At 52.4% G+C, this 25,079-nt stretch overlaps 1 protein-coding gene across 5 annotated transcripts in view; it reads right to left on the bottom strand.

Annotated features, from left to right (window-relative positions):
* Nucleotides 1–222: 222 nt before the first annotated feature.
* PADI4 (peptidyl arginine deiminase 4) overlaps nucleotides 223–25,079 on the bottom strand; it is a 53,336-nt gene continuing 28,479 nt past the window's right edge. For 3 of the 5 annotated variants that reach the window (XM_005544637.4, XM_015442010.4, XM_074018631.1), the window contains 12 exons: nucleotides 24,854–24,971; nucleotides 23,199–23,324; nucleotides 20,862–21,040; nucleotides 20,605–20,708; nucleotides 18,779–18,890; nucleotides 16,592–16,699; nucleotides 9,288–9,442; nucleotides 7,850–7,994; nucleotides 7,512–7,614; nucleotides 5,657–5,727; nucleotides 5,133–5,261; nucleotides 223–708 (listed from right to left, as the gene is read on the bottom strand). In XM_005544637.4, coding sequence (XP_005544694.3) covers nucleotides 475–708; nucleotides 5,133–5,261; nucleotides 5,657–5,727; nucleotides 7,512–7,614; nucleotides 7,850–7,994; nucleotides 9,288–9,442; nucleotides 16,592–16,699; nucleotides 18,779–18,890; nucleotides 20,605–20,708; nucleotides 20,862–21,040; nucleotides 23,199–23,324; nucleotides 24,854–24,971 — 1,584 coding nt within the window. In that variant the 3' untranslated portion in view covers nucleotides 223–474. Of the gene's footprint in view, nucleotides 709–3,139; nucleotides 3,253–5,132; nucleotides 5,262–5,656; nucleotides 5,728–7,511; nucleotides 7,615–7,849; nucleotides 7,995–9,287; nucleotides 9,443–13,600; nucleotides 15,807–16,591; nucleotides 16,700–18,778; nucleotides 18,891–20,604; nucleotides 20,709–20,861; nucleotides 21,041–23,198; nucleotides 23,325–24,853; nucleotides 24,972–25,079 lie in introns of those variants that run through there. The other 2 variants (XM_065529085.1, XM_074018634.1) reach the window with 2 other exon arrangements.

Below are 25,079 nucleotides of genomic sequence, written 5' to 3' on the forward strand. Positions count from 1 at the left end.
CCTTCCTCTGCTCCCTCCTCCTCTTCTTGGAAAGGTCCTGTGGGAAACTCAGAATGAACTAGGATCATGCAAAATTTTATAGCCCAAATATATGTCTGGGAGCAAAACACACACACAATAACGTGGCCTTCAGCGCAGCCTGTGAACACTTTTCAGTTTGTTTTGTAACAGTCAATTCAACCATGACAAATGAGTGAATGAATGAATGACACCAACAACATCTTGACCTCATGTACAAAGTGACTTAAAAAAACTTTATTGCAGCTTCTTAGAGCAGAACTGAGTGTGCAATGCTAGGACCATCTTGGGGTCTTCAGAGTGGGAAACTGGGACACAGAAGAAGAAAGCAAGCCAGGGCTGGGAGGGCTGGCTGCCCCCAGGGAGCCACAATATCCACAAGAGCTCTTGCTTGCCACACTGCAGAGGACCCAGCGACATCTGGCCGGGAAGGAGAGGACGCCCGGGAAGATGGGCTCAGGGCACCATGTTCCACCACTTGAAGGAGAAGGGCTTTCTGCGCACATTGGTGCCGCAGTGCACCTCCCCATGCCTGATGTGGTAGGTGTAGAAGTCATTGATGAAAGTGCAGTGGAGGCCCAGAGGCTCCAGCAGGGAACACACCTTCTCCTCCAGGCAGCAGCGGCCGTTGATGATGGGCCCGAAGGGCTTGGGGATGCCCAGGTGCTTCCCCAGCACCAGCATGTTCACCTGCAGAGAAATGAGGGCTCAGGTCACAGGCAGCAGCAGGCAGCCTGCAGCGCAATCTGAGCGGCCCCTCCCTTCTCTGACCTTTGGAAATAACAGCCCCTCCAGGCATAGTGGCTCAGACCTGTAGTTCCAGCACTTTGGGAGGCTGAGGCAGGAGGATCATTGGAGCCTAAGAGTTTGAGACCAGCCTGGGCAACATGGTGAGACCCCATCTCTACAAAAAGTATTTTTAAAAATTAGCTGGGCATGAGGGTGCATGCCTGTGGTCCCAGCTACTTTGGAGGCTGAGGCAGGAGGCTCACTTGAGCCCAGGAGGTCAAGGCTGCAGTGAGCTGTGATTGTGCCACTGCACTCCAGCCTGGCAGCTTGGGCAACAGAGAGAGACTCTATCTCAAAAATAAAAATTGCCAGGTGTGGTGGCTCACGCCTGTAATTCCAGCACTTTGGGAGGCCGAGGCGAGTGGATCACCTGAGGTCAGGAGTTCGAGACCAGCTTGGCCAACATGGCGAAACCCCGTCTCTACTAAAAATACAAAAATTAGCCAGATGCGCCTGTAATCCCAGCTACTCAGGAGGCTGAGGCAGGAGAATCGCTTGAACCCAGGAGGTGGAGGTTTCAGTGAGCCAAGATCATCTCAATGCACTCCAGCCTGGGTGACAGAGTGAGACTCTGTCTCAAAAAAATAAAACAAAATAAGAATAATATCCCCACTTTACAAATGAGAAAACTGAGACCCAGATGTGGAAAATGGCTTGCCTAAGGCCACCCAGCTATTCTAGGACTACAGCTATTAGACTCCAAGTTCCATACTCTTATTTATTTTAAATCTAAACAATTTAGATTCGGGGTACATATGCATATTTGTTGCACGGGTATAGTGCTTACTGGTGGGCACAGGGCTTCTAGTGTATCCATTATGCAAATAGTGAACATCGTACCTGAGAGGTAAGTTTCCAGCCCTCACCTCGCTCTCATTCTCTCCATTTTGGTGGTCCTCAGTGCCTATTATTTCCATCTCTGTGTCTATGCGCACCACTGTTTAGTTTCTACCTATACGTGAGAACATGCCGTATTTGATTTTCTGTTTTAGTTCACTTAGGATAGTGCCTCCAGCTCCATCATGTTGCTGCAAAGGACATGATTTCATTTTTTTTGTTTTTCGAGTGAGACAGAGGGTCTCATTCTGTCACCCAGGCTAGAGTTCAGTGATGCGATCTCAGCTCACTGCAATGTCCATCTCCTGGGCTCAATCAATCCTCCTGCCTCAGCACATGCCACCATGCCTGGCTAAGTTTTGTATTTTTTGTAGAGACAGAGTTTCTCCATGTTGCTCAGGCTGGTCTTGAACTCCTGGACTCAAGCAATCCTCCCGCTGAAGCCTCCCAAAGTGCGGGATTACAGGTATGAGCCACCCCTCCTGGCTGATTTTATTCTTTCTGCTGCTGCCCATGCTCTTAACACTACACTCTCCTCCCCTGCCTGCCCTCTTCTGGTAAACTCTTTCTATTACTCAGGGCCCAGCTCAAGTGGCAGCCCCTCTGTGAAACTGCTCATGAATCCCTGAGCTCTGGCAGTCACTCTTGCTCTGTGTTCCCATAACTCCCAGCACTGTGCCTTGCACATAGTAGGCACTCAATAAATATCTGTTGACTGGATGGATAAATGACTGCCTCTGTTATGGCACTTTCCATATGTAAATCATGTATGTAAATGACTCTGCTTCCTCCATTTGATTGGCAGGCGGCCCGGTGAGGTGGAAAGGTGAGGATTTTGGCTATAGGCCTATGTGGGTTTGAATCCCAACTCTGCTATTCAATAGCTGTGTAGCCTTAGGCAAGTCACATTACCCCTCTGAGCCGCATCAGCAAAATGAGCCCAACACACATTCCCGTTGCAATGACAATTAGGTAAGGACACGTAGGCACAGCACTGTGCTGGCACATAGTAGGTGCACAGCCATTTTCCATGGGTCCTCAAGGGGGCGTCTCATTCTTTGCCACCGCCTAGACACAGCTCGTGTGTGCTAAGTGCCTCCCACTGTTCATCTCTCTGCCTGTTTCACTCCCTCTTCCCTGCCTCCCACAGCCAGCTCCCAGGAGAGAGGTCTCATGCTCAGGCTTCCTCTGGGGACCTTGAACAGTGAAGGTGCACAGTCAGCTCTCAGCGTTGCTGACTACCGTAGCCATGAGCATCCACTTTTTTTTTTTTTTTTTTTGAGATGGAGTCTTGCTCTGTCGCCCAGGCTGGAGTGCAGTGGCCGGCTCTCAGCTCACTGCAAGCTCCGCCTCCCAGGTTCACGCCATTCTCCTGCCTCAGCCTCCCGAGTAGCTGGGACTACAGGCGCCCACCACCTCGCCCAGCTAGTTTTTTGTATTTTTTAGTAGAGACGGGGTTTCACCGTGTTAGCCAGGATGGTCTCGATCTCCTGACCTCGTGATCCGCCCGTCTCGGCCTCCCAAAGTGCTGGGATTACAGGCTTGAGCCACCGTGCCCGGCTGAGCATCCACTTTCATTCCTGCACTGGGAAGCCTGGCTTGGCTAAACTGGAGGGAAACAAAATGTTTGGGGTCAATAGTTTAATTTCTTTTGGCCAAGGGACCCTTTATCTACACACAGTCTTTTGCAGAATGTCCATGCAGAAACAGAAAATCGGAACCACTGGATTTGAGGCACTGCCTTCAAACTCAAGGGCCCTAGGGAACCCAGTTTGAAAACCACTGTGGTAGGGCCTGCTGGCTCCTCCTTGAACTGTAACCCCCAGCTCCAGAAGAAGGGGGTGGCTGGAGTTCCCCCGTAGAACTGGGCGAAGTCTCTGCCTGGGCCTCGGGTATGCTCTGAAGAGAGGGAGGAATGGGGCCAAGGAGTGGCAAACACACAGTGGATGATATGAAGACAGCACTCGGGGACACAGTGAACGCTCAGGACAAAGGTGGGACCACTCTCAAGGGCAGCCTCCAGAAGGTGGATCCCACCCACTCAGCCTAGGCAGTGCCAGCCCCACCTCCTCACAGGCGCCTTCCCGGACCCCCCAGTCTGAGGTGGTGCCCCCACATGTGTCCCTGTTATGGTGCATAAGGCGACCTGAGGGCGTCTTGTTTGTTGCTTGACTCCCCATCCGTCCCTCCATCCCCGGCACCACCCCCAAGCCCCAGGGAAGCTGCTAGGTGGGAAGGCAGCATGTTGGTTCTGGTGTGGGGTCCGAAGTCAGAGTCCTGGCAGAGGCGGCGATAGACTCTGACTCCCGGAATTGTTGTGAGATACCAGAAGGTGCTCTGGAAGTGGTACAGGGCCATGTAAGCCTGTAGAGAGCACCCTTGGCATAAGTGACTCCATCTTAGAAAAAGACTCCATCTTACATTTCAAAAGGCACCATGCTAACAGGAACCAGATGTTTGACTAATCAACAGAGACTGCACCCAACCAGGCAGGGACATAAGCAGGCACACTCTATTACTATCAGTCCACACCAGAGGACTCCAGCTATAAAAAGATCAGGCCTTCACTAGCTCAAGATGACTGTCTTTTTTTTTTTTTTTTTTTTTTTTGAGATAGAGTCTCACTCTGTCGCCCAGGCTGGAGTGCAATAGTGCAATCTTGGCTCACTGCAACCTCTGTCTCCCGAGTTCAAGTGATTCTCCTGCCTCAGCCTCCCAAGTAGTCGGGATTACAGGCTCCTGCCACCACACCTGGCTAATTTTTGTATTTTTAGTAGAGATGGGGTGTCACCATGTTAGCCAGGCTGGTCTCGAACTCCTGACCTCAAGTGATCCACCCGCTTTGGCCTACTAAAGTGCTAGGATTACAAGTGTGAGCCACTACGCCCGGCCTCAAGGTGACTGTCTTAACAGACACTGTCTTGCTGTCACTAGTGATTAGCACCTGGCACCAGCTCTTGAAGGCTCTGCCAAAATTACACTCTTCCTTGCAAGACATTGATGTCCATTCAGATCAGCCTAGGACCCTCTCCTTGTCCACATCACTCTCCTTGGACTGGTTCATTGACCCCTTTTCCTATCCCTTTCTCTCTTGATGTTAAATATTGCTTTGATGTGGAATGTTTCGTCTATAACATTTCTATGTTGATTAAGTACACTACTATGTATGGTTTGCAGTACTGACTGACTTGTGGAGTGGCTTGAGCCTGCATGCCCAGGGCTCTGCCCACCTGAGAACTGCTCCCGGGGAACTCCGTGCGGCTTGTGGATTTTATGATGGAAATAGCATCAGTAGAAGCCTGACCTCGTGGACAGACACCAACGTGCACGGACCTGGTCATGTCTGACCTTGAACCACTCAGGACAAAGCTACAAGCGGTTACGGAGAGGAGCCAAGCCCTCTGGGCCCGCCCGGGTGCCCTGCTGGCCTCTCGGGCTGAGCTACCTCCATGCCATTCCGTGGGGTTTTAAAGCCGCCACCTCCTCACCATGTTGGGGAAAAAGGCTTCGGCCTTGGAGAACTCTTTGAGCTTGAAGAGCTGCGGAATGTCGATGATGTCACTCTCAGCCAGGCCCAGCTCCCGCTTCAGCAGCTCACGGTTCCAGTCAATGCATCTCTGAGGGGAGGGGCAGAGGCAGTGAGTGGGGAACTGCTGGTGGTGGGGTTGGTGGGGGACAGTGTGGGAACTGAGGTCCCCTGGCCGAGGGAAGGACCTGGGACAGTGTCAGGAAGGCAGTGAGGGCAGCTGCCAGGGTCCCCTGCACAGAGAGACCTCTGGCCAGTACTCTCGGGGGGCACTGGGGCCTCCTGCTTCCTCTGCTCCCTCAGCCTCTCCCAGTCTCTGCCTCGCCCCTGCTTCTGTGTCTCTCTGTTTTCCAGCACATCCTGAGATCCTGAGGGAGACTCCTGCGATGTGCCTCTAATCACTGGGAAAGTGGCTGGGGGTGGGGAGTGAGGGGCGGGAAGGGTGGGGCGCCAGGTCTGCTGGGGTGTGGGCACCCAGGCTCCTACCTCCACAAATGAATTATGTTCTCTCAATGTCGTGTTTGACAGAATGTTCTTTATTTTCTGCTGGTTTTTTTCTGTCGTGGAGAAAAAGAAAAAGAAAAAAAAAGAGAGAAAAAGAAAAAGAAAAAGAAAAAAAGAAAAAAAAAGGCAAATGAATTCAGAGGTCGATTTCCCTCTTCCCAGCCAGTGCCAGGAGGACTCAGTATTCCCACCTATAAAATGGAGGCAGTAATAATTCTTACCATACACGTTTGCTATGAGCGTCTGTGAGTCAAATGCCTTAATACAATATTTTAGCAGTATAAGTTCTCATTAAAAATGTTCTCACCTCATTTAAATTCTATTTTTAAAATATATTTTTATAGTTTAATTAAATTAATTTATTTATTTGAGAGGGAACCTTGCTCTGTCACCCACGCTGGAGTGCAATGGCACGATCTTGGTTCACTGCAACCTCCACCTCCCAGGTTCAAGCAATTCTCCTGCCTCAGCCTCCCCAGCAGCTGGGATTACAGGCACACACCACCGTACCCAGCTAACTTTTGTACTTTTAGTAGAGACGGGGTTTCACCATGTTGGCCAGGCTGGTCTCGAACTCCTGACCTCAAGTGATCCACCCGCCTCAGCCTCCCAAAGTGCTGGGATTATAGGCGTGAGCCACCGCGCCTGGCCTAGTTTAATGTATTTTGATAGCACACTTATAGGAACAGCACAGAAAACAGACAACATTAAAAATATCTATTTGCATGCAGGACAGACAGCTCAGAAAAGTATAGTGAATAGATGGAATCTACTGTGTGATAAAAATGCTACAAATACCATTTAGTTGCCGTCAATAAGAAATTTCCTTGTTTTGAGCAGGGCTCGGTGGCTCACGCCTATAATCCCAGCACTTTGGGAGGCCGAGGCGGGAGGATCACCAAGTTAGGAGTTTGGGACCAACCTGGCCAGCCTGACAAAACCCTGTCTCTACTAAAAATACAAAAAATTAGCCGAGCGTGGTGGTGCACGCCTGTAATCCCAGCTCCTTGGGAGGCTGGGGCAGGAGAATCACTTGAACCCAGGAGGTGGAGGCTGCAGAGAGCTGAGATTGCGCCACTGCACTCCAGCCTGGGCAATAGAGGAAAACTTCGTCTCAAAAAAAAGAACGTCCAGAAAAATGTAACAGGTTTACTTATAATTATTAAAAAGTTGAACCACTGAAACTTGTTCACTAAAATATTTTGTCTTGCATTAATGCTAAATTCTTTTGTCTCCAAAGAGATCCCATCAAGAGAGGAAGAAACAGATCCGCCCTCACCTGACGCCACACAACATACTCAGACCTGAGGTGGAGCTCTCAGCCACAGAGGCTTCTCAGCCCGTGGGCCTGGCCCGTGTTTGTGAGCTCTGCTGAAATATTTCATCTGTGCTCCAGCCAGACCGAACCTCCCCCGGGTCCTCACACACATCACGCTTTCTCCTGCCTCTGAGCCTTCACACGCCCTGTCCCTCTGCCTGCAGTATCTCTCTTCCTGTCATTTCCCTGCCCCGTTTGCCCAGCCAAGTCCTACTTGCATGCTCCTACTTGGCCTTTGCCTCCTCTAAGAAGGCTTCCCTGAGCTCCGTCCACTCAGACACCCCTCAAAGCCCCTGTGTTGCAGTTGTTCTGTTGACTCACTTCCCCTGGCCTGTGAGCCTACTGGGTAGCGAGCTGCTCTGCCCTGTCCATGCAGTCTCCCCAGTGTTTGGCAGAGTTCCTGGCATACAGTAGGTGCTCAGATGCTACCCTGTTGCCTGGATGATTCCCTCCAGGCAACAGCAGACCACGGGAAGCAGGAAGGTGCACGGATGGGAGTACAAGGCAGGGTCGACTTACTCTTGATCCCTTGGAACAGCAGGGCATCCCCGTGGCCCTCATTCTGCTGCTCCTGGAACAGTTTGTAGCAGGACCTGGGGCTGGCCAGGAGCAGCCGGAAGCCCTGGAGGCAGAAACACTGGGGTTAGAAGTCAGCTTTGCCCCTGGGGCTCCCAAGGAGGGTGGATCTGCCGAGGGTGGGAGGAGTGTGGACTTGGACCCAAACTGGCCACCTCCTCTACTCCCATCCTAAGGGTGAAGGAAAAATAGACTCAGACAAGTAACGTTGCTCCCACCCCAGGCAGAGGGTCTGCTTAGGAAGGAGGCATCGCTTCCTGAGGCAGCCCCCAAGACTGTACCTTCCTGTCAGGTGCAGGCACAAAGCTCAGGAACTCGTCCACGTGGCCCACGGTCAGCCAGTCAGAATAGAGCTTCACAGGGGCCTGCACCTGCTGGGCGCTTAGGAAGTCCTGCAGGGCCTGGTGCATCTCCCGGCTGTCACTACTATCATGGCAGGGTTAAAGGGGTGTTATTGGCAGCAAGGACTACAGGGAAGTCTCTGAAGGACAAGGGGCCTGGCAAAAAGGTCAGGGTTCTCCTTCGGCTGAGAAAAGGATGCAGGAGGCTGGAATGCCTTTATTTTATCCCCTAACATTTGAGAAATTAAGGAATTGTCATTCTAGTTTCATTGGGGGAAACTGAAGCACTAAGTAGGACAGAGTTTAGCCTCAGAAAGCACTGCCTCTTGAATTAGACAAGATGCTGGTGTTCTGAGTACAGATGGGGTTTAGAGCCAGACTGACCTAAGTTGGTGATCTCTTGTTAGCCGTGTGGCCTTGGGGACATTCCTTCACCTGTTTGAGCCTCAGTTTTCTCCTAAAAAAACCCATTAGCGTTCCATTGCCTTGCTCTTACTCTTTTTTTTTTTTTTTTTTTTTGAGACAGAGTCTTCCTCTGTTGCCGAGGCTGGTGCAATCTCGGCTCACTGCAACCTCTGCCTCCCGGGATCAAGTGATTCTCCTGCCTCAGCCTCCCGAGTAGCTGGGATTACAGGCATGTGCCACCACGTCCAGCTAATTTTTGTATTTTTGGTAGAGACAGGGTTTCCTCATGTTAGTCACGCTGGTCTCGAACTCCTGACCTCAGGTAATCCACCCACCTCAGCCTCCCGAAGTGCTGGGATTATAGGCGTGAGCCACTGTGCCCAGACTCTTCTTCTTGTTCAATTAGTTCTAGCCATCCTGGCCTTGCACACAGGAGCTCATTCCTGCCTCAGGGCCTTTGCACACGCACTTTCATCTGCCTGGAACTCTCTGTCCCAGATCTCCATGTGGCCCTGTCCCTTTTGTCATTAGGCCTCAGTTCAAAAGCCCCTTCCCCAAAGAGGCCCTTCTGGTCACCCTAACGTTTCCTCTTCCTCCTGTGCCCCTCTCTTTTGTTTTTGTCACTATTTGAAATTATCTTGTCTACTTTTCTATCATCTATTTCCCCACTAGAGTAGTGGTAAGGACTTGTCTTTCGTGTCCATGGTTGCATTCCCAGCTCCCAGAACATTCCGGATGCTCAGTAAATATTCACTGACTGAAAGAGGGTAAGTGGCAGAGCTGGAACTGAACTTGGGTCTATGGGCTCCAAAGCCTGCATTCCTCACCCTGTACTTGGATTCCCCTCATACTCCCTCAAGCCTGTTGCGCCCTCTAGAGTCGGAAGCAGGTAGGTGAGGCTTCCACTCTGGCCTCTGCTTTTCCATGGCCTCCCTGGGTCCTGGCCGCCCCCTCCTGTTACTCCCCTCCTTACCTGGGATAACAGCTGTCCCCAAAGAGAATCCTGCCCAGCGGGTATTCCTTGTCCCCGACTGTGACCGGGGGGCTCACTTCCAGGTTCCCAAAGGAGTCCAGCCCACTGACACCCCCTGTTTGGGGCCCTCGAGTTACGTAGCCAAAATCTGGACCCTGAGATATGAGAAGGGAGTGCCAAGAGTTAGAGGAATGAGGTCCCTGGTGAAGGGTGCGGGGGTCCAAGTTTAGAGATGAACTTGGGCACAGGAAGTAACTCAGTACCGTCTGCAGCTGGTACATAGCAGGTGCTGTTATCACGTGTGGAATGTTAAAGGAATGTTTAGTTCATTCAGTGGACAAGAAAAGGGACTAGCTAACGCATGCCAGCTGCTTGGGAAACCTTAACTTTGGCATAAAACGAATCTGCAAAACATCATTTTTTCTCCACCTTAAGACAGAGTCTCACTCTGTTGCCCAGGCTGGAGTGCAGTGGCGCGATCTCAGCTCACTGCAACCTCCGCCTCTGGGTTCAAGCAATACTCCTCAGCCTCCTGAGTAGTGGAGACTACAGGCATGCCCCACCACGCCCAGCTAATTTTTGTGTGTGTGTATATGTGTGTGTGTGTGTATATATATATTTTTTAATATAGTTTTTTATTATACTTTAAGTTCTAGGGTACATGTGCACAACGTGCAGGTTTGTTACACATGGATACATGTGCCTTGCTGGTGTGCTGTACCCATTAACTCATCATTTACATTAGGTATATCTCCTAGTGCTATCCCTCCCCCAGCTTTTTTTTTTTTTTTTTTTTTTTTAGTAGAGATGGAGTTTCACCATGTTGGCCAGGCTAGTCTCAGATTCCTGACCTCAAGTGATCTGCCTGCCTCAACCTCCCAAAGTGCTAGGATTACAGGCATGAGCCACCATGCCCAGCCACATTTATCCTCTTAAAGTTCCGGAGGCCAGAAGTGTGAATCAGTTTCACTGGGCTTAAGTCCAGGGATGGCAGAGCTGGTTCCTCCTGGAGGCCCTGAGGAAAGAATCTATTATATTTCCTTGTCTTATTCAGCTTCTAACAGCCGCCTTGGCTGGCAGCCCCTTCTTCCACCTTCAAAGGTCTCTAGTCTCTGCTTCCATCATCACAGGCCCTCCCCCATTCCAGGATAAACCAGGATAATCACCCCATCGCAAGATCCCTAACATAATCACATTCAGCAAAGTCCCTTTTACCTTATAAGGAAACGTCAGATTCAGGGGGATTAGGATGTACAGGGGCCATTATTCAGTCCACGGCCCATCTCCCCCGCCTCCCAGGAGAGGGTACATCTAGCCTTCTACACATAGATGGTCCACTCCCTGAGGCTTCATGGGGGCCATGAACTTCCTGAGAGTAGACGCCAAATTGTGTGCCCAGGTGTGAGTTTCTGGGAAGATGAGTAGGTCTCAAGAAGGTCTGTGATCTCCAAATGTACTTCTTCACTGCAGTTTTGACCTCCTGGGCTCAAACGATCCTCCTGCCTCAGCCGCCCGAGTAGCTGGGACCACAGGTGCATGCCATCACAACCTGGCTAATTTTTAAAGTTGTTTTTTCCCTGTAGAGATGGGGTCTCACTATGTTGCCCAGGCTGGTCTCAAACTTGTGGGCTCAATCTTCCTGCCTCGGCTCCCAGAGTGTTGGGATTATAGGTGTGAGTTACTGTACCCAGCCTGATTCCACAAATTTAAAAACCACACTTCCAGTTCCTCTCTCCACTTCTCTCTAAAACCCAGACCAACCCGCCTTCCCCTGCCCATCCAAGATTTCCTTGTCCAGGTCTCCATGAACACACAGCCAAACCCCAAGGGCAATGCCTGGCCCGCACCTTCCCCCTCAGAAGCCCCTGAATCAGCCGGTCATGCCTGTGTTCTTGGCACTCTGTCTGCACTTGGCTTTCAGGACTCTGGGGGATCCTGGTTCACCTCCAACCTCACTCGCCCCTTCAGTGGTCCTGCCGAGTCTCATGGAATTCCATTCCTGAGCCGACAACACTCGTGTTCGCATCTCTGGGCATCCTTTCCCTCCCAAACGTCAGATGTGTACTGGGGCTCACCCGACTTCCCATTTGGATGTTGACCAATTATCTCCCACTTACCCTGAACAGAACTTTGGGCCCCCTCTTCCCACCTCCTCATTCTCCATCAACCTGTTCCTCCTCCCACAGTCCTTCCCTTCCAAGGGATGGTGCCTGCCACCCACAGAGGTCACAGCCTTGCTGTCAGCTTTGGCTTGCCTCTCTCATAGTGGGGGTCCGAATGTTCTGCTGGCTCCGCCTTCTAGACATAGCTGGAATCTTATGGCTTCTCGCCTCCTCCGGCCACGCCCTGCCTGCACTCCCAGCATTCTTCACCTGCCCACTCCCCTCCCCCTTGCCTCTGCTCTCTTTATACAACGCGTAGCAGGGCTTGTTCTCTTTTCGAACAAACCAGATCATAATCCTCCTCTGTTTAAGACCCTGTGATGATTCTCAGTTTCTAAACAATGGCCTTACCAGTAGCCAACAAGCCCAACTCCATCCTGTCATCCTGTCCCTTCCCCATCACCTCTGACCACAGCCTCTCCTACCACCTCCCATCACCTCCCTGACCACCCCTCCTACAACGTCTCATCTCCTCCCTGACTGCCTCTCCTACGGCCTCCCATCACCTCCCTGACCACAGTCTCTCCTACTACCTCCCATCACCTCCTAGCTCTTCCCTGACTGCCTCTTCTCCCACCTCCCATCACCTCTCTGACCACTTCTCCTACCGCCTCCCATCACCTCCCTGATCGCCTCTCCTACCGCCTCCTATCACCTCCCTGACTGCCTCTCCTATGGCCTCCCATCACCTATCTGACCACAGCCTCTCCTACCACCTCCCATTACCTCCCTGACCACCCCTCCTACCACCTCCCATCACCTCCTATCTCCTCCCTGATCGCCTCTCCTCCCGCCTCCCATCACCTCCCATCACCTCCCTGACCACCCCTCCTACCACCTCCCATCACCTCCTATCTCCTCCCTGATCGCCTCTCCTCCCACCTCCCATCACCTCCCATCACCTCCCATCACCTCCCTGACCACCCCTCCTACCACCTCCCATCACCTCCTATCTCCTCCCTGACCGCCTCTCCTCCCACCTCCCATCACCTCCCTGACCACAGTCCCTCCTACCACCTCCCATCACCTCCTATATCCTCCCTGACCGCCTCTCCTCCCGCCTCCCATCACCTCCCATCACCTCCCTGACTGCCTCTCCTCCCGCCTCCGATCACCTCCCATCACCTCCCTGACCACCCCTCCTACCACCTCTCATCACCTCCTATCTCCTCCCTGACTGCCTCTCCTCCCACCTCCCATCACCTCCCTGACTACCATGCCTACCACCTCCCATATCCTCCCTGACTGCCTCTCCTCCCGCCTCCCATCACCTCCCATCACCTCCCTGACCGCCACTCCTACCACCTCCCATCACCTCTGGCTGCCTCTCCTACCACCTCCTATCTCCTCTCTGACCACCTTTCCTCCCGCTCTTCTGGTTGCTCTGCTCCACCCCTCCGGGCTTTCTTGCTATTCTTGAACACTCAAGGGAGGCTCCTGCCCCAGGGCCTTTGCACTGGCTGTTTCACTGCCTACAACACTCTTCACGCAGACACCCATTCACATGGCCAGTTCGCTCACCTCCCTCAAGCGTTTGCTATAAGGTCAGCCTCTCTGTGAAGCTCACGCTGACCATCCTATTTAAGAATGCAATCTTTTTTTTTTTTGAGACCAGGTCTCACTCCTATTGCCCACGCTGGAATGCAGTAGTGTGATCATGGCTCACTGCAGCCTCACCCTTCAGGGTTCAAGGATCCTCCCACCTCAGCCTCCTAAGTAGCTGGAACTATAGGCATGTACCACCATATTTTTATTAAAAAAAATTTTTTTTGTAGAGACAGGGTTTCACTATGGTGCCTAGGCTGGTCTCAAACTCCTAGGTTCAAGTAATCCACCAGCCTTGGCCTCCCAAAGTGCTGGGATTACTGGAATGAGCCACCAGACTCGGCTTTAAGAATGTAACCTAATCCACCTTCCCTACCACACTGGCACCTGTGAGCCCCTCCATTCCGCTCTACTCTGTCTTTTCCTGCAGCTCTTCTTTTTTCCCTCTGAGACAAGGTCTCATCTGTCACCCAGACTGGAGTGCAGTGGTGCAATCATGACTCACTGCAGCCTTGACCTCCTGGGCTCAAGCAATCCTCCCGCCTCAGCCTCTCTAGTACTTGGGACTACAGGCATGCGTTACCATGCCTAGCTAATTAAAACAATTTTTTTTTTTTTTTTTTGGTAGGGACAAGGTCTCCTTATGTTGCCCAGTCTGGTCTCAAACTCCTGGGCTCAAACAGTTCTCACACCTTGGCCTTCCAAAGTGCTAGGATTACAGGCATAAGCCACCACACCTGGCACCTGCAGCTCTTGACGTCACCTTCTAAGGAACTGTATAACTGCTTTGTTCCATTCATTGTCTGCTGTCTGTCTCTCGGGCCAGAATGTCCCCTCTGTGAGGTCAGGGACCTTGGCGTTGCTCCCTGTCATATCCCAAGTGCCCAGAACAAGGCCTGGCTGAGTATGTGTTCGAACAGTGATGAAGGAATGTAAATTCATCCACATCACTGCCCCGGCTGCTGCTGTGAGAGGGGGTAAGTTATACAGCCTTCAGGCTTGGATTTCTGCAGGCAAAAGAAGGGGTGTCCAGAGTCTGCAGAAGTGGCCCCCCAAGAGTGGGCTGTGCGGGGGATGCTCACGGGTGCCAGGGGATGCAGCCTGAGGCACACACAGCGTTGGAAAGCTGTTGCCCTTCTCGTTTTCCTCCAGTCTTTTCTGGCTTCCTCAAAAATTCAAGTTTCAGTGATGCAAACACATCCCTGACACCAGCTCATCTCTCATGTTAACAACCAGAGAGCTGACCTCCAGCTCCGAGATGCTGCAGTCACTTGTAACGAGCTGGCTTTGGTAGCAGGATCTTGTTTCAGTTTGTTTAACTTCACAGTTGCCTTCTATCTGTAGGAAGTGCTGCTGGTTTCCCATTGACAGCGGTGATAGAAAATTGACTGACGATGCTTACGGGAAGAACCACCACTGTGTGAAGCTTCGTGCCAGCTGCCCGATGGACAGCGTTAAGGCATAACAGCCTCGGGCCCAGCAGTGTGGGCAATAAAAAATAGATGAAGGAGTCCATGATTTTAACAAAATACACTGAAGAAGTCAACAGGGGGCTGTAGTGGAGAAGGCTAGGGGTTGGGGTGGGAGTAGGGATCCCTCCTTCAGCATCAGGAAAGGCTTCACTGAGTAGGGAATCGAAGCTGAAACCTGACAACTGAGAAGCAGCCCGCCTCGTGGACAGCGAACAGCGTTGCAGGCAGAGGGAATGGCGTATGCAAAGACCACGAGGTGGGGAAACGTTCGGCAAGTTTGAAGAATAGGACGGAGGCCAGTGGAGGTGGGGCTGGGTAAGGGACAGCAAGAGTGGCCCACAATGGTGCTGGAGAGGCAGGGGGGGCCAAAGCCTGGTGCCGAGTGTGACTTTTTCTCCAATTCTTTTCATTCTGAGTGATTTGGGTGGTTTTTTTTGTTTTTGTTTTTGTTTTTTCTTTAGACACAGTCTTGCTCTGTCACCCAGGCTGGAGTGCAATGGTGCAATCTCTGCTCACTGCAACCTCTGCCTCCTGGGTTCAAGGGATTCTCCTGCCTCAGTCTCTTGAGTAGGTGGGATTACAGGCACACGCCACCATGCCCAGCTAATTTTTGTATTTGTAGAGATTTTTAGAGATGGGATTTCGCCATGTTGGCCAGGCTGGTCTTGAACTTCTGACCTCAGGTGATCCGCCCTCCTTGGCCTCCCAAAGTGCTGGGATTACAGGTGTGAGCCACCGCGCCCGGCCTCATTCTGAGTGATCTGAGTCAGAATATGCAGATGTGCTTAGCTGAGGGACCAGTGCCGCCTGCCTTCATCCAAAGTTGTCTGTGGGAAAGGGGATGACAACGGTGCCGAGGTGTCCGTCTGTCTGTCCAGCAGGACTCATGGCATCAGAAAATCTGACCTTTGTTATACTTGGAGCATCAAAGTAGGAGACACAGCCACTGAACCAGGCAGGACTGAAAGCAGCGGAAAGAGGGCAAAGTCACGGTAGCAGCTGACTGGTTTGCCCCAACGCTGCTGAAACAGGATGGACTCGACCCCGTGGCTGAGTACACACTGTGAATCCAACAGCATCTCTGCATCTCGACTGCTCGGCACACAGCTTGGCCAGGAGGAAGCAAGCCTCGGGGCAAGTCGTTGAGTTTGACTGAAGTTTCATTCTGAAGCCTTCTGTGTGGGCAGGGCCACTCTCCCTTCCCTTGGGGCACAGTACAGATGCTTGTCGGAAAGCCATGTGTCCTAGCAAACCTTGGACCCCACACTCCTTCCATCGTTTTCTCTGGGCACCTTGAGCCAAGGGGCTGCCAGGGCTCAGAGTGCAGGCCTGGAGTCTTCCTGGGAAAGCAGGCAGAGGGAGGCAGGGCGGGGAAGAGCATGCTCACCAAGCCGGACTGGCTGGGTTTGAATTCCAACTTCTCCACTCTGAGCCTCAGTTTCTTCTTCTATAAAATGGGCCTATTGATAGCATCTCCATAAAAGTTTATCAAATTAAATGAGTCAGTGCAGGTAAAGAATGCAGCACTGGCTAACACACGACTCATGCTCAATAAATGCAACTATTATTATTATTATTCTGTGCTGAGTTTGCATCAACCTGCCAGGCTAGTCAAGCATGAGTCAGCAATATGTCACTTCCTGCCCCCACATGGACAGCCTCTGGCTGGTAGAGTCACACCCAGGAAATGACCACTGACACACTGATCCCAAAATCCCCCACATCCCAGATGGAGCCCCTGAAGGCCAAACGCCACCCATAAGACGGAGCCTCCAGCTGGGCGTTGGGAAAGATTCCAGCCCTGGCCCCACCTCCGCCGTGCAGCAAGAGCTTCTTTAAGAGCACAGGGAGGTCCAAGCCTGAGCCACCTCCTCGGCAGGGTTCCCTGGAGACCAAGCTGAGCTCACAGGCCACAAGAGCTTTGGGAAATGAAGAGCCAGATCTTATCTTGGTAATAACAAAAATAACAAGCCCTGCCTACACAAGCCCACTTTAGTAGGAATTCCACCTGCTTGCCCTGGGTTACTCAGCCACAGACGCAGGCGGGGAAGCCAGGCTAAAAGGAGGGAGTCTCAAGACAAGAGGGTTTTGGCAGCCGTGCCCCCTCCCCACCCCAGGCAGGTACCATCACACGTTTGATGGGAAACTCCTTCAGGCCTCTGTTCCTTGGAGAGTCAAATACCACCGGCAGCGTTTTGTGTGGGGCTTGGATGTAGCCGATCTCCATTTCATCCTGTGGGAGTGAGTGGAGAGGAGGCTGTTGTGCGTGCTACCCGGGTCTTGGTGCCCAACGCCAGGATGGGGGCATGAAACCATCCATGCACTCTTACCCTTGCAGTCAAGGGCACATCCCATGAGATGTTTGATCTCAGAGAAGGGGCTCAGAAAGCGGAGCTTATTGCCCCATATTTGCCCAGTACACGAGAGGCCATGAGCCTGCAGGAGCGCCCTTCCCTCCCACTCCTGGTGGTGCCTGGGCTGGTGCTGGTGACCCCTGGTGAGCAAAACTCAGACCCCTCCTCAAGGTGAGAAAACCAGGAGCCAGGCAGTGAGCACCAGGGTTAGGAGGTGATGAGGGAGTGAGGGGTTGAGGGGTCTGTGGGGACACGGAGGAGGGGCTCCCGATGCAGCTAGGATGGGCCAGAGAAGGCCTCTTGGTGCCAGGGCTCCCGGCCTCCTCCCCAAAGGAAGGTGGATAAGACCCAGCCTGGGCCACTGCAGCGGGCAGGAGGAGCACGGGGAGGTTTTAGAAATGAATCTGCTGCAAATTCCACCTCCTCGGGCTTGTATTCTAGCAGGCAGATGCGATGTTGGACATAATCACTACTATAAGTTACTATTAGGATGAACCAGACGAAAGTTCCACTCTTGCAAATCAAAAATGGCGCCTATCAGCAATTTCACACAAGTCAACCTGGTATCAAAAAAATGGAATGGCGGCCTGGTGCAGTAAGTCACACCTGTAAGCCCAGCACTCTGGGAGGCTGAGGTGGGTGGGTCACCTGAGGTCAGGAGTTCGAGACCAGCCTGACCAACAAGGAGAAATGCCATCTCTATTAAAATACAAAATTAGCCAGGCGTGGTGGTGCATGCCCGTAATCCCAGCTACTTGGGAGGCTGAGGCAGGAAAATCACTTGAACCAGGGAGGCGGAGGTTGTGGTGAGCTGAGATTGTGCCATTGCACTCTAGCCTGGGCAATGAGAGCGAAACTCCGTCTCAAAAAAAAAAAAAAAAAAAGATGGAGTGGCAAGAAAGGAAGAGAGGATGTTGTGTGGGGGTGAAAAGAAAGAGGGTTGAATTCCTGCTGGGGGTGATGGGGGAAACTTATGGACGAGGAATTCGCGCTGGGATTCACGGGTATGAATTGGAGATGGGTGATGGGAATGGGGAGGTGGGTCCAAGAGGCAGCACCACAGGGGTGCGGCATGGAAGGGCAGGGTCCCAAAGCAAAGGAAGGCAGTGCTGGGGAGGGTCAGTGCCGCCCACCAAATGCCCACTGGCACTGCCCAGTGCCAGGCATTGGGGTGCTGGATTGGATGAGGCCTAGTCTCAGTCCTTGGGGTACTCCTGGCATGATGGGGGAGTGGCACGGAAACAGAGAATGGTAAATGGGTGTTTCTAGGCACAGTGGCAGGCTGGCCTCAGGGGAGGGAGCCAGGCAGGCTGAGAGGGCCCTGGAAACAGACTGAGCAGGAGGAGATGGGAGCCATGGAAAGTGCTAGAGCGCTTCCTCTGAAGCCACGGCCTGAGCTCTACATCGGCCCCTTTTAGCCACGGCTGGAGCAGCTGGGATGCAGAGCACCAAGTCCCTAGGCTGCATGTAGCATGGGGACCCTGGGCCTGGCCCACGAAACCATTTTCTCCTAGGCCTCTGGGCCTGTGATGGGAGGGGTTGCCGTGAAGACCTCTGACATGCCCTGGAGACATTTTCCCTATTGCCTTGGGGCTTAACAGTGACCTGGTTTGGTAGCTGAGCCCAAGATGGACAGCCTGGAGGGAGGACCACTTGAGGGGCTGGTTGAGCATCAATCTCCTGAGCTTCAAGTCACTTCCCGAGGCCACCCTAGTGTTTTCAAGCAGGAAGGTGGCTTTCATCTTGGTGACCGCAGTGGCCTGCAGTGGCCCACAGCAAACGTCAGACAAATCACTTGCTCCAGCCTCCCGACCCAAGACCTCTCAGGTTCCTACCTCCCTGTCCATCTAAGGAAGGGTGGCCAGTGAGGCACCAGGCTGAACCCCAGGAGCCTGGGTACCCCAAGTGTCTCTTGGCCCTCAGGGACATTCGCCCTGCCTGCCCCACAGGGCACATACCTGCATCCACTGGTCATCCATGTTCTCCTCCTCAGGGCAGATGGTCAGCTTACACCTGGCTTGCATGGCCAGAGCAGTCACTGACTTCAGGAAGTCCTCATTTTCAAAAATACTAGAGAGAGCAGAAAAACAGCTCCTTAGTGCTCTGGATTTTGAAGCTCGGCCTGGAAGGATGGGGAGGGACACACAGGTGCTCAGGGGTCACCTGTGGCCTGAACAGAGGCTCCTGGCACGTCCGGTCTATCTGTTCTTAGCAGGCATGAGCTCATAGAATCCATCTAACAAGCTATGAGGCAGGAACTAGTGGGTACCCCTTCCACCCATGTATTAGTCCATTTTCATGCTGCTGATAAAGACATACCTGAGACTGGGAAGAAAAAGAGGTTTAATTAGACTTACAGTTCCACATGGCTGGGGAAGCCATGGCGGGAAGTGAAAGGTACTTCTTACATGGTGGTGGCAAGAGAAAATGAGGAAGAAGCAAAAGCAGAAACCCCTGATAAAACCATCAGATCTCATGAGACTTATTCACTATCATGAGAACAGTATGGGAGAAACTGCCTCCAGGATTCAAATTATCTCCCACTGGGTCCCTCCCACAACACGTGGGAATTATGGGAGTACATTTCAAGATGAGATTTGGGTGGGGACACAGAGCCAAACCATATCAATCTGGGAGAAGACAGAATATGAGTTCACTGTTCAAGGTCACACCACCTGGAACAGTGCTGGGATTGGAATACAGTCCTCACTGGATTCCGGCCTGCGTCCTATCCACCAGGTTACCCTCTTACTCTTCTGCCCCTGAAGCAATCAGAAGAGGGGAGGAGAAGGTCTCCTGAGACCCCAGCACACTTGTCAGGAGCTCTCAGACTGCAGGAAGATTGTGGACCTCCCCAAAACGCAGATTGGCCCTTCCCAGGGATAAGACCCAGCAGCTCACAGGCAGCCAGAAAGGTGCATTTTATTTCATTTTAATTTAATTTAATTTTTAATTTTTATTATTTCTATTTTTCTCGAGACCGAGTCTTGCTCTGTCACCCAGGCTAGAGTGCAATGGTATGATCTTGGCTCGTCGCAACCTTGGCCTCCTGGGTTCAAGCGATTGTCCTGCCTCAGCCTCCCGAGTAGCTGGGATTACAGGTGCCCGCCCACCACCACAGCCGGTTAATTTTTTGTATTTTTAGTAGAGACGAGGTTTCACCATGTTGACCAGGCTGGTTATTTCATTTTTGAGATGGAGTCTTGCTCTGTTGCCCAGGCTGGAGTGCAGTGGCGCAATTTCAGCTCACCACAACCTCCGCCTCCAGCGTTCAAGCAATTCTCGTGCCTTGGCCTCCTGAGTAGCTAGGATTACAGGCATGTGCCACCACGCCCGACCAGTTGTATTTTTTAGTAGAGACAGGGTTTCACTATGTTGGCTAGGCTGGTCTCAAACTTCTGACCTCAAGTGATCCACCTGCCTTGGCCTCCCAAATTGCTGGGGTTACAGGCATGAGCCACTGTGCCCAGTCCAGAAAGGTGCACTTTAAATGAGTTCCCAGGAGTTTCTGGTGCACAAGGTCCACGGGCCACACTCTACAGGCCCCTGGGAGCTAACGTAGCCTCAGCTGCATCAGGCAGGACTATGGCAATGACAACAGCAGTAAGGAACCTCCCCGCCTTTTTAGAGCCCCCAAGAAGCGGCAAGCTCTCAGTGGGCAGGGAGCGGTGACTGTTTTCCCATCACACACTGAGTGCTGCGGATGGAACTCGGGCTCTTTGTTGCTGGCCCAGGGCTCCTCCCGAGGTGTCTGGGCCCACCCCAGCACCCCCAGGCCTCTCACCTGCACACGTACACCTCCTGCGGGGGCTGGGTGTTAGGGGTCATGATCCAGGGCGCCACGCGGAAGACCACGCTGTCTTGGAACACCACAGCCTCGGGGAGCTCCTGCAGGGGGTGGGGGGTGGGGAGGCAGGGGCTGTCACCGCCACCAGGGCCCAGCACCTACCATTTCTGGTAGTTGTTTGGAGTCCCCCTTCCCCAGCCACGCCACTGCCTGGAAGGTCAGGCCCCCGATGCAGGGCTGCCTTCTCAGCCTACCAGTTTGGACGTGTCCAACATGGAGACGGTGAGGGTAATGAGCCCTGGGAAGTTGGTGTCAGGGAAAGCGAGGGCCTCCACGTAGAAGTCCATGTTGTGTTTTCCGCCTGGGACCATCAGGTAGTGAGAGGGCTGCTTGGGACCCAGGACTACCCTGCACCTGGAGGACAGTCTGCCCCCTAGGAGAGAGGCAGGGGAGACTCGGGTCTGCGTCCCCACTTCTGAAGACCTTTCCTTCTCTCCCCAGTGCTCCCCAGGAGCCTTTCCCAGGGTCACCACATGCCACCATCAGAGAACCCCTTGCAGCCAAATCTGGTCAGTCCCCTTAGGAGAAAAGGACCAAAGTCTCAGCTGGGACACTGCTCCCTGGCTGAAGTCCCGGAAGGGTGTGTCAGGGGTGCCTGAGCCATTCCAAACTTTACAGGAAGTCCAGTATACACCATTCCTTCACTAATTCCTGAGCATCTGCTCTAGCCATATGTCAGCGGGGGACAGGGACACAGCAGGGGACCAGGGAGACAGAGTCACTGTCCTCCTATCCTCACCCCCAGAGAGTGCACAGTTCTTACGGGTGAGTAGGGAGGAGCAGAGATCATAAAAATAGCAGACAGCTGTGATAGAGGAAATCCCTGAGGACTTCCTGGAGAAGGTGATGCCTGGGTGGAGGCAATAAGTCGACCTGTCAGCAAATCAATGTCAGTTTAATCACTTTAAGAATGACACAGGCCGGGTGCGGTGGTTCATGCCTGTAATCCCAGTACTTTGGGAGGCCGAGGCAGGAGGATCACAAGGTCAGGAGATCGAGACCAGCCTGGCCAACATGGTGAAACCCTGTCTCTACTAAAAATACAAAAATTAGCTGGGCGTGGTGATGCAAGCCTGTAATCCCAGCTACTGGGGAGGCCGAGGCAGGAGAATGGCTTGAACCTGGGAGGTGGAGGTTGCAGTGAGTCAAGATTGCGCCACTGCATTCCAGCCTGGCTACAGAGACAGACTCTGTCTCAAAAAAAAAAAAAAAAAAAAAAAAAAGAAAAGAGAAGAAAAGAAAAAAGAAAAAGAAACAGAGGCTGGGTGTGGTGCCTATAATCCTAGTGCTTGGGGAGGCTGAGGCAAGTGGATTATTTGAGGTCAGGAGTTCAAGACCAGTCTGGCCAGCCTGGTGAAATCCCATCTCTACTAAAAATACAAAAATTAGCTGGATGTGGTGGCGCATGCTTGTAACCTCAGCTACTGGGGAGGCTGAGGCAGGAGAATCGCTGGAACCCAGGAGGTGGAGTCTGCAGTGAGCTGAGATAGCACCACTGCACTGCAGCCTGGGCAACAGGGTGAGACTCTCTAAAAAAAAAAAATTTTTTAAAAAAAAAAAAAGCATGGAATAGACTAGGCAGAATGATCAGGATCAGAATGATTGTCAGGCCCTGCAGAAAACCCCTTCCCATGGCCTTCTCCATCTCCTTCCATCCAGAAGCCAAAGTCAATATACGCCTACCTGACCTCACCCGTCCCCTCTGCCCTGTCTCTTCCACCCTCATCCACCGCTTTAACCCTTGCACATTCCACCCCAGCTGCACTGGCCTCCCTGCATTCCTCCAAACCACAGGCACCATCTTACCTCAGGCAGGGTCCACGCACTTACCGTTCCCTCTGCCTGGAACGCCCTTCCCCTAGGTGTCTGCCTGGCTGTTCCTGTACCTCCCTCTGCTCAAATGGCACCTCATGGGGGACACTTTCCCTGGCCACCCTCTCTCCACACACCCCCACTTCCACTCCTCACTCCACGTCTCCTTCCTTGCCGCATTCTTCTACATAGTATGTCACAGCGTTGGACACACTAGGTGTTTTATGTAATTATTTTACCTATAGTTCTCCCAGCCACTAAGATGAAAGCAACGTGAAGGCAGGGACTTGGTCACAGTCATGGCTCTGTGCCTCATGCCTAGGACCAAGCCTGGCACCTACTTAGTTCCAGGTGCTCGTGGGCTGCTGAGAAGTTCCTGATGTTTCTGATTAGCAGGATGTTGCAGAACAAATGATCACATGCCACATGCCATCAGCTTGCACTCAAAATCTATAACCAGGAGTGGGGTGTGTGTGTGTGTGTGAGAGAGAGAGAGATAGAGAGAGAGAGAAGCAGGGAGCAATAACGAGTCATTTTGTCTGTGTCCTCCATCTAGAAGGTAATAGATGAGATGTTGTCTGTCTTGCCTACTGCTGTGTCTGCTGTTCTTAGAACTCGGCACATAGTAGGTGCTCAGGATTTACCTGCCACACAGCTGTGTGACAGAAGTGTGCCCCATTGGCCAGGGCAGGGAGGGAACACAGATGGGGATGACTTACGTGTGGCCTGAAACACTCTCACTTTGTCCATCTCAGACCTGGCCACGTGGAGCACCAGTGTATGCCTAGTGAAGAAGTCCTGGGGGGTCTTCGTGCTCAGGGTCATCAGGGACATGTCCTTCAGGTCTGGGATGAGAAGGGCATTGCCTGAGTCACAGGCCCCTGAGACCACTGCTGGTTTCCCATAGCCACCTCCTGGAGGAGCCTCGCACCCCACCGCTCCCCTGAGACCTCCCTTTACCATGTTGCCTGGTTTTCTTTTCTTTATGCTATTTTGAGTATTTTACTGATGGTTTTCATTTTGGAATGAGAACTCATTAAGGTTTTGGTCTCCCCCCACTAGGATGAGCTGAGGATGTAACCTCAGCAAAGCGGGGATCACATTTATTAATATTTTGTTCCTTGCAATGTTCCCTGAAACTTGAACCTACAAAGCCGAGAACTCCCTAGAACAAGGACCAGCACGTGGCAGGAGCTCAGCTGAGATTTGTGCAATGAACGAGTGAAAGGTTTCTGTGCTGGTCCTGAGCGAGAAGTGAAGTTTGTAAACCAACTTGAACAATAGCCAAGAAGGGGTAGAGGGTGGGGAGAGTCAAGAGATGCCTTCCGAGGGGACTGACTGATAGCCAAGGGCTTAAAGGCTTTGGGGTCAATTTGGTTTGAATCTGGGATCTGGGTGGGCGTAGGAAAGTGATTTTAGCTCTCTCTGCCTCTGTTTCCTCATCACTAAGACAGGGGCAAGAGTTGTACCCAGCACAGAGCTGTCGTGAAGATAAAGTGAGGTGATACACAGTGGTTATACCAACTCCTGGCACCCCAGGAGTGCCCACAAAGGGTGGCTGTTGTGATTATTATTGCATGCCAGGTACTGTACAGAGACTGTCCCCTGGCATCGGGCCAGGCCAACTATATGCAACTTGAAAATATATCCACTTCTATGTTATTCTAAGAGCTCCCCAGGAAGGCCTGCCAGCCCGAGCCCCTCAGCACCTTCCTCTAGCGCAGGTGGCTAACGTATCCTCCCTTCAACCCCAGATCCACCCTCAGCAGCCCGGAGGTTTGCCTGCAGAGGTCCTGCATCCCCCACCATCCTCATGCCCCTAAACCCGCTCCGGAGTTGGGACGTCTGGTGTTCAAACCCCGAGTCTGCTACATATCAGTGCTGTGACCTTGGGCAAATTGCTTAAGTTCCCCAGTGTCTTGGTTTTCCCGTCTATAAAGCTTTGTGTGGGAAGATCAGATGAGTTAATCATTCCAAAGCGCTCAGAGTGGTGCCCAGCCTATGGCAGAGGTCTCAGGGGCTGCTCTGATGTGAGTCTGGGAATGAGAAGCTTTCCTTTCGAATGATTTCAGGCTCCAGGTTTGACCTAAGAGGGTTTAGGTTGGGCAGCGGGGTGAGGCATGGAAACTGGGGCCCGTAGGAGGCATCAGGAGGCAGCACTGGCCTCAGCTCTTCCCTGACTGCTGTGTGAGCTTGGAGAGGTCACTTGCCCCCCGCAAGGGCCTTTGCCCATTGCTTCATCTATAAAACGGATGTGCCAACAAGAACATGCTTTCAATAACCCTTATTTCAGAGGGCCATCACCAGGTTCAGGCCACGTGGGCAAAAGGGCTTTGTAAAAAGCCCTTCCCGTTAGCTAGCAAATGCTCTTTACCTTTGCTGTCAAGCACTTCGTCATCCTCACAGTCCATGGCAGAAGATTCAGGATTGTCTCTGTCACAATTCACCAGTAGGATGGCACCCTGTCCACAAGGGCCCCAGGTCCAGGTCCTCTGGACACCAGCAGAGAAGAGTCACGCTTAGAAACTAGCGTAGAGCCCTCCAACTCTTGCAAGAGGCATAGCAACTTTCCATCACCTCTTTTTTTTTTTTTTTTTTTT

This window comes from Macaca fascicularis, chromosome 1 (assembly GCF_037993035.2).
Source record: "Macaca fascicularis isolate 582-1 chromosome 1, T2T-MFA8v1.1".
NCBI lineage: Eukaryota > Metazoa > Chordata > Mammalia > Primates > Cercopithecidae > Macaca > Macaca fascicularis.